This window comes from Convolutriloba macropyga, chromosome 8 (assembly GCF_964194025.1).
Source record: "Convolutriloba macropyga chromosome 8, txConMacr16.3, whole genome shotgun sequence".
In the NCBI taxonomy this organism is placed as follows: domain Eukaryota; kingdom Metazoa; phylum Xenacoelomorpha; order Acoela; family Convolutidae; genus Convolutriloba; species Convolutriloba macropyga.
Genome location: NC_134475.1, coordinates 25,166,485 through 25,182,833, shown reverse-complemented (window position 1 = coordinate 25,182,833; position 16,349 = coordinate 25,166,485). Strand labels below are relative to the sequence as shown.

At 37.7% G+C, this 16,349-nt stretch overlaps 3 protein-coding genes across 4 annotated transcripts in view; 2 read left to right on the top strand and 1 right to left on the bottom strand.

Annotated features, from left to right (window-relative positions):
* LOC142344625 (trafficking protein particle complex subunit 2-like) overlaps positions 1-16,349 on the top strand; it is a 580,178-nt gene that overhangs the window by 293,220 nt on the left and 270,609 nt on the right. The window lies entirely within an intron of this gene.
* The window catches only part of LOC142344623 (ubiquitin carboxyl-terminal hydrolase 5-like), a 385,171-nt gene that overhangs the window by 293,215 nt on the left and 75,607 nt on the right, over positions 1-16,349 (top strand). The window lies entirely within an intron of this gene.
* Positions 8,242-9,431, bottom strand: LOC142344621 (profilin-like). The gene has a single exon (XM_075396429.1). The coding sequence runs from the start codon at positions 8,796-8,798 to the stop codon at positions 8,382-8,384; it is 417 nt and encodes a 138-aa protein (XP_075252544.1). The 5' UTR covers positions 8,799-9,431; the 3' UTR covers positions 8,242-8,381.

Sequence of the window (16,349 nt, the reverse complement as noted above, 5' to 3'; positions counted from 1 at the left end):
GTTATTTGTTATGAGACAAATGATCTCCAATTATATTTGCAGCAAAAAACTTTTGTTTTTCATATTAAGAATTGACAAAATTGATTCTTCATGTTGCAACCGAGTAAACCCAACGAATCGGACTTGAAATGTAAATTTATTTGACTCTTTGAAATACATGACGAATGCCACAAAACCTACTGCTAAAACAATTAGCGCGTAGCACTTTATACGAACTTAAGCGTTAAGCTCAATTATGTCCAGGAGCTAAAAATTGTTGACAAAAACTTTCTTTGTTGCGGAAATTTGTTAAAGTAATCCATAAAATGAACCAAACTTTCAGCACATTTGTAAATAATAATCTAGTGATCAGCGGATTCAAATCATGCAGGATGACTAAAAGTTTGCACCATTTTTGCAAGGATCTTTCACAGTATCAATTCAGGCAAAAAGTAATTAGGGTACTAATCTTTTAGAAAACACCTGTGAAGAAAATCATTCTTCATTAAACAAATTACAAAACTGTAATCAATGGACAGATTTTCAGCCCCGATTCAAAATCTTGCAAGAACCTTGCAAGTTTTTAAGTTCTGGAAAATTTATTTAAGATTTTTTGGTGGCAAAAACTAACTGAAAACCAAGTCAATTGACTGTTACCAGAATTTTGATAAGCAGAATCGATTCTAATAGACATTTTTTCCCAAATACATTTTGACTGTTGTGACATCTTGCAAGAATCTTGCAAATTTCCTGTAAGATTTTGAATTCAAATACACTTTTCCGACGAATAACTCGAAACATCTCCAGCTATCCAAATTCTTCTTTATTATTTTCATTTTTTGCTTTCAATTTCTTCACACGAAATATTTAAAAGGAAACCAACAGTCCGAATTTTTTGATAAATCTTGCGGTCAACCCAGCCAGGTAGCCAGGGACAAATATCAAAGAAATCAAAATCTTGCAAGAAACTTGTAATATGGATTCATAATCTTGCAAGATAATTGGAAGTTAAATTCAAAATCTTGCAAGATGGATTCATTATCTTGCAAGATACTGGGAAGTTGAATTCAAAATCTTGCAAGATTTTTGCATTATGATTCAAATCTTGCAAGAATCCTCTAAGCAGATTGCAAGTAGTACGTATTCCCTTCCAAGATTGCTTGCAATGTGGAATTTCTTTTCCAAATTTTTTTTTACTGTTCACTGTTTCCGCTCAACATCACTTCCATATTTTTTTGAAATGATGGGATAAGTAGATTTATCCCACCTGTTGAATATTGCAGGTTTAGCTTACACCGGTTAGTTAAAGTCACTTTTGTTAAACGGGAGGCGGCTAGTTCGAAAAACGACCGTCTTAAAGTGTGGCATTTGGTTACTCGAATCACGCACTGGTTTATTTAATACAAAGTTGTAATTTCCGCAAATCTGCTGCTTCCAGCAAAAATGGCCATAATGCATTCTTTTTAACAATCAGAAATCCACATTTGCTATTAAAGCAATTGTTATGACATTGCCATCAAAATATCAATTTAGAACACAAATGAAGTTTTCCGGAAAGTACCGCACAGCGTAAGGTATGCAAATTGAAACAAAAAAAGACGCGTTGCTTAGACGACAATAACTCAAACAGTTAAATGAGTAAAGAACTAGCTGGAGTTTACTAATTTTTGGAAATTGTATGGCAATAGAAAACAATATAGAAAAGCAACGAGGAGTGCGTTCGCACATAATGTTCTAACCCCCCTCAACAATCATTTTTTATAATTTTCTACCAAAAGTCTATGTTTGCAAGGTCAATTTGGTCGCACCGCAAAAATCCTGTCATCTGAGGGACTTGCGCCTAATAGCAGAGCTACTCTGAAAGCACTAGAAGAGCTACATCCCAAAGAAGCGCCTCCAATTTTGCTCCAACCAGACAATGTTCCTTCAAGTGCGTATCAATTTAGCGATAACATAGTTTTTGAACAATTGAAAACTTTCACTAAGTACACTGCAGCTGGTCCTTCCAAGATGTATCCAGAGCATCTATTGCACGCAGTAGAGTGTACTGCTCCCGACCACTCTGAATCCGCCCTTAAAGCAATAACAAGGTTTGTAAATACAGGAAGCAGGGGTAAATTCCCTTCATTTGTTTCAAAAGCCCTCTGCAGCGCATCGCTCACCGCTCTATCCAAAAGGAAAGGAGGAGTACGTCCAATAGCTGTCAGTGAAATCCTGAGGCGTCTTATTGCTAAATGTTTAGTGAAAGAAGCAAAATAAGAAGCAATTGAGCTGTTCGATTCCATTCAGCTAGGGGTTGGAGTCAGCGAAGATGCGGAAGCAATTATCCACTCTGCGAAAATCACCTACGAAAAGATCTTCAACGCTGACTCTAAGGAAGGAGTGCTTCAGATTGATATCCGAAATGCCTTTAATTCGGTTAAGCGTTCACACTTACTGCAAGCAGCATGCAATTTCATACCAGGTATTGCAGCCTTCACAAATTTTTACTACTCTCAGCATGTGCCAATACTGTATAATAACGCCAGTCTTCAAAGTGAATCGAGTGTTCAACAAGGAGATCCCCTGGGTCCACTTCTCTTTTCGTTGACGTTATGGTCTGTTATAGAAAAAAAGAGACGCGGTTCCAAATCTTACCCAGCACATTTGGTATTTGGACGATGGTTTCGTTGCAGGTTCAGAAGATCCAATCTGAACTAAACTCGATATCTTAGTCACTGAAGGTTTAAAAAGGGGTCTGTATTTGAGGAAAGACAAGTGCAAACTCTGGTCAATCATAGATCTACCCTCAGTTGATCGAGAAGCTACAAGAAATATGGGCAATGGTTTTGAAGTACTGGGTGCCGCAGTCGGATCACCAGAATTTGTTTCTTCTTGCCTGCAGAAACGTGTTCAGAAGGTTGTGTCGCTCTTGGAAAATTTGAGTTATCTGGATGATCCTCAATGTGCTCTCGGCATACTTCGTTATTGCCTAGGGACACCAAAGTTAGTCTACTCTCTACGCACTAACACGCCGACAAGACATCTGATCGATGTTTTAAAAGTCTTCGATTCCAGCCAACGGGATGCCTTAGATCAAACAATAGGTACTGTCACCTGTGACAATGCGTGGATGCAGTCAACATTGCCAATAAACATTTCTGGCCTCGGAGTGCGACAATCGCAAGAGCAATACAAAGCCGCATATGTGGGCGCAGGGTTAGCATCTGATGACTTGGTTCAGAAAATTACAAACCAGCGCGCGTCAGACAGTAGAGTTTTTAAGGAATTCTATGCAAGTCTTGAACCTTTCAACTTGAATTCCTACACACAGAAGAAAATTCAAGAAGCTGTAGATACTGAAAAGTTTTCTGAGCTGCTCAGAAATCAGTCGTCAAACAGGCAGAAAGCAAGACTGCAATCACTCTGTTTGCCTCATTCCGGCGCATGGCTTGCGGCACCTCCAGTTCCTGCCTTGGGTCTCCATCTGAGTCCCAGTGAATTTCAAATCAGTGTCAAATACAGACTAGGTATTACAGTTTATGAAGGTGACAGAAAATGCCTATACTGCAAGTCTGGGACCCTTGACATTTTTGGTGACCACGCCGTCATCTGTCCCGGAAGAGGGGATGAAATTTCTCGGCATGACAGGATTCGTGACCGTTTTGCATCAGCTTGCTCTGCAGCTGACTTGTCCCCAGTCATCCAAAAACAGAACTTTATTGCAGGAAACGGTTCTCATCCTGGCGACATATTTCTGCCCTAATGGAAATCAGGTCGTCCAGCTGCTCTAGACGTCACCGTAACTTCTCCACTGCAACCAAACATTATAAATCATGCGGCAGAAAGTCTGGTTACGCGATTGAAGCAGCCGAAGAGCAAAAGTATGCACAACCCGAAAATAATTGCTCTGAACAAGAAATTTTGTTTGTTCCTCTTGCTGTGGAGTCATTGGGTGGTCTGTCAGTTACTCTCAAGAAAGCGTTAAAGCTTATAGCTCTGTTAGCTGACAGCAGAAACTATCAGTCGCAAGGACATGATATCGCTTTTGATAGATTGGCTCAGTCGGTTTTCGTTGTGATTGTACGAGGGTCGGCTACAATGTCGTTTGCACGAGTCCCGTAACCCCAACTTTCGCAATATTTTTGGACAAATTCTATTTTGAGCAAACATTGTGAACTCCAAAAAGAGTGGAGTCTTTTGAGATATGTCGCCCAATAAGAGGGGACCTTCGTTTTTGCAAATATTGTCTCGCCTAAGGAGCGGGGAGAACATAAATAACTTTCAAAAGTTCAATGAAGATTGAAATGAGAAGAATTATGAAACTTGAGGAGAACAGGACTGATGTTATAGAGAGCGATTGAGAAGAATGAAGAATTCTTCAACAAAAATTACACTTATTTGAACCTTTAATGAGCAAAAACTTTTGATTCCGAATCAAAGTTTGATAACAAAGATTTGTATTAATTCAATTTTATTTAAAAAATAACTTTCTACCAAATTAGAAAGAGACAGAAATTTTTCAAAAATTCATATATTTTTCGTAAATAATTGATGCATTCATATAAAAAAAAACTGTTCTAAATTTAAACCACTAAACAAATTAAATAATGCCTCATTAGAGGGCCGATGATATCTGCAATTCAGGCGACGAATAGACAAGATAAACAACAAAATCATATAAAACATAAAGAACTAATTACCACCAAAACTCAATAACCATATGATTTAGGTGTCGAAGAATTAAAATATTTTACTATTTAGAAACATTAAATACAGTCAGGTGCGTTGTCTTTTGACCACTTAAATGTGATCAATACAAAAAGTCGAAATAACAGCAAAAATAACATCAAAAATAGGAAATGAAAACTTTTAGAATCTTAGTCGGAAAAACATAATTAAAATGATATGACAAAGCTCAAGAAACCTGTGATTTTTTTGAAAGCAAGTTTATAAAACCATAAGTCATAACAACCATAAACTTTTAATTAAAAATAGAAAATAGTCTAAATTGTTATAGCATAGGAGGCCAATTGCACCTGTAATTTGTGAAATTTGGGAAAAAGACAACGAAATAGTGATTAGCCGTTCAACGAAAAGCGGGAAAACTCTAAATTTCAGGAAAAATTTAACGCAAGCACAGTGTTCAAGCGAAAACCACACAGTTTTCGCTCAATTTATAAAAGATGCTCATTCTTATTTGCACGTACGTCATTGCATCTGTCAAAAATTGCGCTTTGATTTAAAAAACATCAAAAAACATTTGATGAAAATTGACAATGACAATCCGTGTAATGTTTTTTTAGTGTTGAATTGCACAAATATAACGAAACTAGTCTTACTATTGCTGTTTCTCCATTTAAAAAAGTGTTTATTCCAAACATACAATGTACTTAATTTGACAGTCAATGTAACAGAAAAATGTGATAAATAATGGACAATTATCGATTTTTTTGAGCAAAAAACCATTTGTTATCAGGTAAAAAACTGACAAATTTACTTAGATAGCTCAATAGATAGCAAATTAGACCTTTGAGTAAGTGGACTGGGTAAAAAGGCAAAAAACAAAAAAAGACCGAAAGTTAATTTTTTTTCAAACACACTTCATCAGAGCCTTAAAAACCAGGGGCTTCACTCAGAAAAAAAACCGTACTTTTTGCCTCATTTGAATATTGATAAACATCTTATCGTCTGATTTTCTAAAAGTAAGAGACGTTTTTCTAATTGGGATAAAAATGAAAAATCATTTTAAAAATGATCGAGCAAAATTACACTCCGAATGCGTTTTCATCGCAAAATAAAGGATTAGACCTGAGACTATTTTGCTATTTCTGTGCAGCTGTTAAGAGAAGTCATTGAGCCAAATTAATGCACAATGCGTTATAGGTGTTTGGGTAAATATCGATTTGAGTTAGCGGAAGATCAATTTGTTGTTTCGGGAAAACAGCCCTCATCTGAGTAAGCGAATAATGTTTAAACAGTTTTGATGTCTGCTATATCCGTCATTTTGTACAAAATAGGCGAAATACGTTTATGTGGAGCTTTTTTTGTGCCATTTGACTAAATATATTAAGCCCTGATAAACAGGAACGAACGCAAGAACGGACTATAAGAGATGTCCAATTTTGAGTGCTTAAAACCAGTTGATGTAAATGGGTACCACACAAAGTTTGTAAAAGACGCTGGTTGAACTCCAGTACTGGTCCAGTTTCAAAGTACTTGCGCTTGCTTAGATCTCTTAAGTTTTCAGCTTTACCTTCGTATAAAGAAAATTGGATCCTATTTAGTATAAAAATCAACGCTGTACAGGATTCCTAATGCTACCACTGAACTCACGAGGACTACATTGGCAAGCACAAATTTACTTCGCAAAAATCGCCTTACTATTTCCGTGCTACTTAGCGTCCCATTGAAACTTCCGTGCTACTTTTCGAATCTGAAATCAGCAAATTTCTTTCCCGAGTTATTGACTACATTTCCACCATTCGAATCAAAACACCAAACATCAAATGGTTTTTATCCCCCCTCATGGAGGTGACAAGTTTTTTGGTGAGTGCTGTTAGAACCTTCTAGAGGAATTGAATTTTTGAAAAATTTGATCATCAACGAAACAAATTTCAAAATATTTTGGGTTCTGTAATTCATCACGTTATGACAGCCAGAGTACGAGACACAATAATGGCAGACCAGGCGAATATCTGCCCAATTTTATAGCAGGACAACCCTCAGCGTTAGACGTCACCATTACGTCCCCACTGCAGGGCAGTCTGATCTCAGATGTGGTTTTGCTAATCTAGCGGAAGACAAAGATTGGGCATTATTACCGGAAGTGCCGCGATATGTGCATCCACTTCACACCATTGGCGTTAAAAACTATCGGAGGACTATCCGAAACAACGCGGAAAACAATGAAAATCATTAACTGTTATCTCACGTTAGCTCTCATTAACCTCAAATGATATCGGACTCACTTCATGAGGGGAGTCCTTCCTTGTTTAAATGTCACCCAAATTAGTGGGGACTTCAGTTAATTTTACTAGTTTTTGTCCTCATTCATCAGCAAGGAGCTACAAAATAACCAAATGAAAGAATTCAGTTTAACCGCTACGTGTTTAATGCAAAAAGTGGAAACTTGGCGTTGGGCAATAAGGTTGTGTTAAGCAATTGCTATCGGACCTTGAAGGATTGATTTAATTTTTATTTTGATCAAAACAAGAGTAAACTTGTTAAACAACGCAGTCATTAAATCTTTGAATTCCGTATACTGAAATCTTTATATTGTATGAGACAGATGGGAATATGCATATTCGAATTGCAAAACAATTGAACTGCCGAGTACATCGGTCGTGAAATTGAAGTTCACAATTACCTTTTCCAATTTTGGCCAGAAAATATTGCTGCTTGTAAATTGAACCAGTTGCATCAGTGCATTTCTAATTTACAACCAAAAAGTTTTTGTGACACTTTAAGTTACAAAAATGTTCATTTACGTCACGTTTATGCCCAGTCTCTCAAACAGAATACATTTTGTTAATACCTTCGAAGTGCTGCTTAAACCATTTTGACCTAGATTACTTTAAAATCCCTGAAGCTGTCATCTTCACCATTCAAGAACTCTTTTAATTTGGACTACAGAACTGTCAACAAAAATGGTTAAGGATGCCGAATTAAAAGTTCAAATTGTGCTGAATAATGTCTCGTTGGATGTATTCCTCAGCGGGCCGGTTATTGCGCCGAGGCAATGATTCGTGTAAAGTGCACCCACCCGTCCGGCAACTAGTACCAAATTATCAGCACGTTTTGGAGATTCTGCATGCATTAGTATTTGTCGTTCATTCGACAGGTTTAGGTGTCCTCCATTTAAAACCCTCACCCTGTTGAAACTCAAATTTCACTGCATTTCTCGAACAGCTTTTATGGCTTTTTCGTGAATTTTTTACAATCTGCTGGCAGCTGTTGTGACCTTTCGAGACCTCGCCAACACTGGCGCTTCTCTTCCCAGGTGCATTGGAATTAGCCTGTTTAGTCAAAAAAGTGTAAGTAGGAAAATTTTGATTTCAGTGATACGAAGTTCAATTGTACCAACTAAAATGCGGACAAACTTCTGTCCCTTATGTTATGCATCCCCTTAAACGCATAATGTACGTACGGTGTCCGAAAAAATGCTCTAAGCTCGTTTTTAATGAAAAACCTAATTCAAGAGCTTCTGCAAGGCATCCGTATACTCCTTAGTTGTGAATTTTTATCTCATCACGATCAACTGTTTGCTGTTTGAGAACATGGTTGTTTAACAGGTATCAGACAAGTTTTATTCAATGATATAGGATTAAACTCAGTTCAATACTTCACATGTCAATAATTTATAACGAATGGCATTTAATAACTGTCAAAGTTTTCCGGATGTCTAGATCTCAGCCCACCACCTAGTAGCCCAAAGATTCGAGGTACTCCGCGATGGAGGCTGCTGCTTTCGTTGACAAGCCCGCTTGTTGTCCCTCTGCAGTGTGTGCTATCACTATGGCAGACTTTGACGCCACGCAAGTTACGGCTCCGTGTTCCTTTTTCTTCCCCTGGACAACTTTCCCATCCTCTTCCCTTAAGAACTGGTACTTGGTTCCCTCCAGCATAATTCCACCTGCTTGAAGAGGCGTGAAATCTTTGCTCTTGATGGCTGCGGCAAGGGTCGCGGCTTCGGTAGCCCCGATTGACATACCTTTGCCTCCGTATGCAGATGTCCAGATGGATCCATCTTGTCCTATGATGGCTGCCTTGTCAGTATTCGTACCTCCACCGACGTTAGCGGATCCCAAAATACTATCAACGTATCCGTCCCAACTCATTGTCAAGAACTTGTTCTAAATATCGTTAAACAATCGTGCCACGAAGGGGAGGAATTGGTTTCACACGGTTTATAACCAGTTTAGCTAATATTTATAACAAATCTGGTATGTTGGGATGATGCACTAGCTACAATTATGGTGTTTGCTGCACGAAAGATTCTGTATGTCTTGCTCGAAATCAAACAAAATTCGGTTTGTTCGCCAATAATACACAGGAAAGCGAAAGAGTAACGAGTTAGAATGGCAAAAGCTTCTATAATGAGAAAGGTTTAAGATGTCTTGTATTATTATGGCATGAAACTGCAAATTTAAGGACTGAAATCGGTACAACACGTTGAAACGATGTTATGGTATGGTAAGCTATGTGGTTTCAGTTTATTCTTACAGTAATGGTGAATGTTTAATACTAGTTGATGTAAACTGGGACAAATGACGCTATGCAAGTTTCAGGACTAAATAAATTTGGTATAATTCAGCTAAACACAAAATACACAACATACAATTAAAGCCGTTTGAATAATGTTGAGATGTTTCACGTTGCACACGCCAAGTTTAGCTGAAGGTTAAAGCGCTGAAACATTCAAAACTTTGCTATGTTAGATATTGTACGTTGAGCTTATAGCGATTTCTTTATTCATACAGACCTAGAGTTTAATGGGCCGGTATTGTTTGAATTTCTCAGACATTAGATAGATTAAATACCGAACTGAAACTTGCCTCCTTTTGTTGTTGTCAAATACGCCACTGTGAATCACCTCTGCAGATAAACATGATAGGTGGATGGGGGGGGGGGACGATTTTGAATATGTGCGTCTATTTCTTTTGTTTACACGATTGAACATTTGCGCCGGGTGGTAACAAAATTATTTCAGGACTGTATTAGTACGAGTTCCCTGGTTGAAATGAGCAATTGGGGGATTAAGAGATAATTGGGAACTCATTATAAAGAATCTTTACGTGTACTCATCTAGAACCTTTATGAAACGCATACTTTGCAGAGATCTGTCGAGTGTTGAGGCACCAACGAACATGATCAAAGACTTAAGTCTAGTGCACTGTAATGCTCTGAACAATCTGACTCAATCATTCATCGCAGTTCAGCAACTTTCTTGCAAAAATTGAAGTTCAGCTAACTTGTTGAGGCTCTGATCGGTTGCTCTGTTTGGATAATTGCGTGCATAATAATTATCTGCGGTTTGGAGCGCTCTGTATTTCAGCATGTGCACTGAATTTCGGGAATATAAGAATCATAGTGGAAGTTAATCAAGGTGCCAAACATGAAATGTTGGAAACTGTACCACAAATCTCGGGATGAAGTGAGAATGTTCTACAACATACAAACCGCAATTTCATAAACAATGGTTAAGAAAATTTTGTCCTAAAGTTTGAAATTTTGATGGTTTTTAGCATGTAAATGTAGCGCATTTTACCGTATTTTTATTTTGAGGACATCGAGAAATGATTTCAACTTCAAAAAAAGCAGGCGCATACGATTATTTGGTTTTCAACCCGAATCTGGTAGATGAAAATTGTTTACGAATTATAAAATACATTACTCTGATGAAAACACTGCAAGATTCCGGCTTTTGACAAGAACGAGATTGTTCGAGATGTTGGTCATAATTTCGATGTGACGCACGCAGACTCACATAACTGAGCTTTAAACACCGCACGTACAGGTTTTAAAATGCCAGATTTACGGAGTGCCTAATACTACAATGTCAACTTTTGCTATATACAGTAACAGATTTCAAAATTTTGCACTTTATTGAAGGTTACCTATCTCTGCCATAGTCACTTCACAAATCTGATTTACATCTCGAACCGCGATTAGTGCCAGAACTTTTCTGATTTCATAATTTAAAAATAAAGAGTTGCCAACAATGATCGTATTACTATTAGATTTCCGGATTATGAATTATTGGCAACGATTTACAAAAAAAAAAACAGAATAAAATTGAATGCGTTTGAGCTTGGCTTTATTATACCTTCCATTTGATTTGCCTCATTCATTTGCATTAAAATTGAGAACAATTGACCAAATATGCTCTTCCTCAAGTAAAAACCAAGAGCAGAAAATATTTTCCATGAAAAAAGGCAGTAATTTGACACAATCTGGAGTTTTCTAGATTCTTCAGAAAACCATAAAAATGTTTTCAAATGGTGATACTAATAAAGGAGATCACAAATCTGCTGTCTCAGTTTTAAACAGTTTTCATGTGGTCAGTAAATTTCGCTCAAAACATGTAGTAATTCCGAATTTACATCTTGGTACCTAGATATTTTATAGTTTGCTTTTAATTGAACTGTTTATTGATGAACAGTTAATTGAAGCTTATATTTTATCGTCAAAAATTATGTCTTCAAAAAACTTTATAATCTGCATGCTTATTAGTGCTCACTCTTATATACTATCTTTTTCTGCTCTCCAGCAGATCAAAAAATTGAATACTCAGATCACACAATTGTAAGTACCCAGGATTTGAGTACTCAGATCACAGGACTTGGAATTTTTTTTGAAAAAAAAACTGAAAACCTTTAAACTTTATTCTTATTGAGCTTCAATAAGAATAAAAACTCAATTGTGCACCCAGCATGTAGCATTGTTTAGTGATAAGTTGTGTATTGATGTGAGAGAGAGAAGTATTAATCAATGTTTCAATTGGCGGCAAGATTTGTTACGAATCAGTCGGTTTATATAGCATTATGTTCCCGCAATCATAGCTTAATGGTTGTGACATTCCCAACTCGAACTGTGACTTTTAAATCAAAAATCGGAAAGTATCGGAAGTCATTCTCGACTTCCTTCACCCCTCCTTTCGGGTTGGGTGTCACCTAAGAGAGCCGCGCAAAACCTAGCGTGTTTTGTTTTACCTAACCCCTTGGTGAGGACATCTGCGATCATGAGGTCAGTTTGCAAGTATTTCAATTCCAGCTCTCCCCTTTCTACAAGCTCCCTTATGAAATGAAGTTTAAGTGCAAAGTGTTTTGTTTTTCCATAGTGAGTGGACTGCTTGCTGAGCACTATGCATGCCTGGTTGTCAACGAAAATCTCAATAGGTTTTTGCACCTCAACGCTTAAGTCCTGAAGCAGATCTCTCAAGTGAATGGCCTCCTTTGTTGCCTCTACTAAGGAATTCATTTCGGCTTCTGCCGTTGATGTAGCAACACATCTTTGAACCTTTGTTGACCAGCTGACAACGGCTGAGCTACTACTAAGTTTGAAACAATATCCTGAAGTGCTTTTCCTATGGTCTAAATTTCCCGCCCAATCGGCATCGGAGTAACACTCTAAGGTTAACTTGTCTCCCCTCCTAAAAACTAAACTCTTTGACTTAGAACCTTTGAGGTATCTCAAAACTCTTTTTCCGGCTTTCCAGTGATTTTCCCCTGGATTCTCAACAAAAGAACTTAAGAAATTTGCTGCAAAAGCAATGTCTGGTCTACTTGAGCAAGCTAAATAATTCAAGCAACCCACTAAATTTCTAAAATCAAAATTTTTCATGCGCTCTTGCTCTTCACTCCCCTCCTGAGGGCAGTCTTCTTTTGTTAGTTTTATTTCTGCAAGTGGTGTCTCTACTGATTTGCAATTTTCTAGTCCAAATCTCTCTAACAGCTTTTCAATATACTGTTCTTGGTTGATTTCAATTGAATTTTCCTTTTTCACAATTTTCATTCCAAGAAACCAACAAAGATCCCTACAATCACTTATTTTGAAATCCTTAGACAGCTCACTCTCAAACCAAGCCGAGAAGTTTTCCTGAAATTCACAGCTTATTATATCATCTAACCACAAACAAACTGCGCCTTGAATTTGTGTTTCACTTTTCTTTATGAACAAACAGTTATCATGAACCGAAGATTCAAAACCTTTAGCTACCAAAAAGTTCCTAAATGTCTGATACCAATTCCTTCCTGACTGCTTAAGACCGTAAAGACTTTTCTTCATTAAACAAATAAGAGGTTTTCCTTTGTTGTCTAATTGCTCAAAACCTTCTGGTTGTTTCATGTAAATTTCTTCAGCTATAGGTGCATTAAGGTATGCCGTTTTTATATCCATTTGTCTTATTTTCGACCCTTTTTGAACAGACAAGCTCACAATTAAACGAATTGTTGACAACCTAGTCGTTGGTGAGTACGTCTCATGAAAATCCTTCCCTAAGACTTGACTGTAACCTTTGGCCACGAACCTTGCTTTGAATCTACTTATCTCCCCCGTCGGACCATATTTAACTCCAAAATGCCATCTACTACCCACTACTTTTGCTCCATTATTCTCAACCAGATCCCAAACTTTATTTTCACTCAGTGAGTTATATTCGTCCTGCATTGCCTTCCTCCAGTTTTCATTCTTGAGCGCCTCTTTTGCGTTTTTAGGTAACAAATTTTGATCAACAATTTCACTTAAAAAAACTATTTCACTCATCTCTTTGTTTACCTCATGTTCTAGATTTGCCTGTCAATTCACTCCGAAGTAATAGTTGTTCTCGTCGAACCTTGCATTCCTTGTTTTTTGAACCTTAAGCTCACCGCGATCGTTTTCTATTCCTATCAAAAAAGATCTACTATCGAGTGCATGACCTAAGAAAATTCCTTTTTTCGCTTTTCTGTCTATTTTGTTTCTGAACTGTTTCTCTATGAAAGGGTAAGCTACACAACCGAATACTTTCATGAAACTAAGATTTGGTTTCTCACCATACATGGCTTCATGAGGGGTTTTCTTTATTGCCGAATGATAGCAAAAATTTTTCAAATAGAACGCCATGTTGAGCGAATAAGTCCAATACTTTTTCTCTAAAGAAGCCTGATCTCCTAAACATCTAGCAGTTCCTACAGTGACGTCCCAAAGTTTCTCAATTTTACCATTCTCTTGTGGCGTGTACGCCGCAGAATTCTCAAGCCTGATTCCTTTTAACCGGGCAAACTTTTTAAAGTCGCTAGATATGTACTCTTTTGCACCGTCTGATACTAAAGTTAAAGGTTGGCCTACATCTGCACAAAATTGTTGAAATTTTTCTAGAGCCTCGTCCCTTGACTTCATAAAGTAAACCCTACAATATCTACTGAAGCTATCAACAAATCCTATCGCGTACTTGTGGCCATCTACAGCCTCGGGGGTAATAGGCCCTAAGATGTCTGTGTGCACAATGTCCAACACTGCTTGTGCTCTTGTTGTGCAATCTTTTGCTATTGGTTGTTTCTTAGCCTTATTCAACTCACAAATCTCACATACATCTACCGAACTGTCGCTGATACGCATTCCTTCAACGTGTTCAACTAGTTTGCTAAGGTCCGTAAAATTGTTATGACCCAATCTTTTGTGCCACATTTTTAAGCTACTGGACAGTAGGCAATTTTCTTTGCAAGTTTTATCAATCTCTCTAAAGTCCCAAATGAACAAATTTTTCTCCTGCCTAAATGGGTACTCTAGACCGCTTTTGTCAATTATGCTTACTTCTGGTCCTATCAAAACTTCAGCTCCTGCTTCTCTAAGTTTACTAATTGACACTAGACTGTGTGAGTTTTCAGGTATAAACAAGGCGTTCTCTAAGATAATTTTTCTATTAACCTGATTACTATCCTTAACTAAAAATGCAACTGTACCTCGGCCACAAATTTCAGACTCCGTTTTGTTTGCGTTCAGTACTTTGCCCGAGAAACTGTCATCGAAATCGATAAACATTTCCCTGTTGTTCATCATGTGACTTGTTGCCCCGAATCTAGCACTAGTCCTACTCCCTCATCATCAAATGGGCATAAAAAGAAACTGAAGTATTCTTCATCTTTTGCTAAGTTCTGTTTCTCATTTCTAACGCTTCGCCTGGCATGACTCTCAAACTTTTTATTCCTACACTCTGTAGCTTTGTGTCCAAACTTATTGCAATTGTAGCATTGAATTACTTTGCTGGTATTAGGCTGTGGGTTATGAGGCTTATTATTTGAGCGACAGAATTTTGCAATATGTCCAAACTTGTTACAGTTATGGCACCTCTTGTGCTTTGTTAGGAAGACACTTTCACTTGCGTTTTTCCTATCACTCTCTATTCTTCGCTCAGTGTCAAAGTTGATCAGATCTCGCTTCAACTCATCAAGTGATTTATCCTCACTACCGTACTTAACAAGTGTGACAAAATTATCAAATTCGTTCGGCAGACCTTTCAGTAGAATTGATGTAAACATGTTTTCACTCAAACCCTCGTTGACTTGGTTAAGGTTAAATTGTAGTTCCTCTGCTCTTGTTATATACTCGATTAGACTTTCGTCGTCTCTTTTAACAAGGCTAGTGAGTTCGCTTACTAATTTTTGTAATCTAGGTCTCTCAAAGCTACGGAATCTCTTAGTTAACACATCCCATGCTTGAGCCCCATCTCCTTTATATGGCCTAAGATAAAGAACTGACTGCTTGTCTAGCGCCGAGACAAGCTCATACCATATTTGCATTTGCTTTTCTTTGAAAATTTCTCTCCCTTTATCTATAGCTGCGTCTTTTTCGGCTCGTGAAGCGTTAGGGCGTGTAGATGGGACATAATCTTCAAATGTACTACTACCATCAAGTACCTTGTACAACTTAAGGACAAAAATGCGAGCTTCAAATTGCTCCGAAAAGTACAAAAAGTCTTCCTCTTTCCCGCTGAATCGGACACGTTCGTTCTTATCACTCATCTCTTGTCTAACCAGTCTATCAATGCAAAGCAAAAATTATTCTCTAATCAGTTTATCAATTCAAAACTTTTTCACTCGTTACTTTCATACAAAAACCAACTCTTTGGAGAATTAGGATTAAAAGGTCGGCCAACAAAAGGTCCTACACGCACACACTACCCTCTTGTCTATGTCATTACTGGTCACTGAGAAACGGCCAGGCCACGTCCTTACAAGGTTCGACTGTAAAAGGATCCTCTAGGTCGGGTGTTATCCTTAGCGGAACCCAGGTTGCAATAACTTCACAGACTCAAGGGCAGTCTCTACATGTATCGCCCCTTATTAGCATGATTATTTTTCCAAAGTTATTATCATTTATCAATCAAGTTCAACCATATTTGTAGAGTGTTTAAGTTTTGCGCTGCTCTACAGGTTTATTACAATGTTTTAAAATCAAAATCTGAACGATATTCAGCAAATCAGCGCTTTTTCAAAAATTGAACGGTGTTCGATTAGGTTGCGCTTTTTCAAAAAAATGTCCGAACGGTATCCGGAAATGCACGCGCGTCACAACCAATAAGCTACCTTTTAGGAAAGTAACTTTTTACAAATTTAGAACAATTAATGTTTTCAATCTTGGTTTGGCACTTTGCCGGCACTCAAACAGACTCATTCGAAACTAGGGTCTGGAACTTCACCCTGTTGATCCTTGCTAGCTACTCTTTTCGGACTCTTTGCTCTCTCTCTCTTTTTGCTCTCTCTTTTTGGCTTTGTTTTTTGCTCTCTTTTTGGACTCTCCTTTGCTCTCTCGTTTTGGCTTTTCGTCTCTTTGGCCCTTTCTGGTATCTTTGGCAGTGTCTTGTCCCTTTGCTGTTTTGTCTGTTTTTGTTTGGCCGCCTTGCAGAAAAA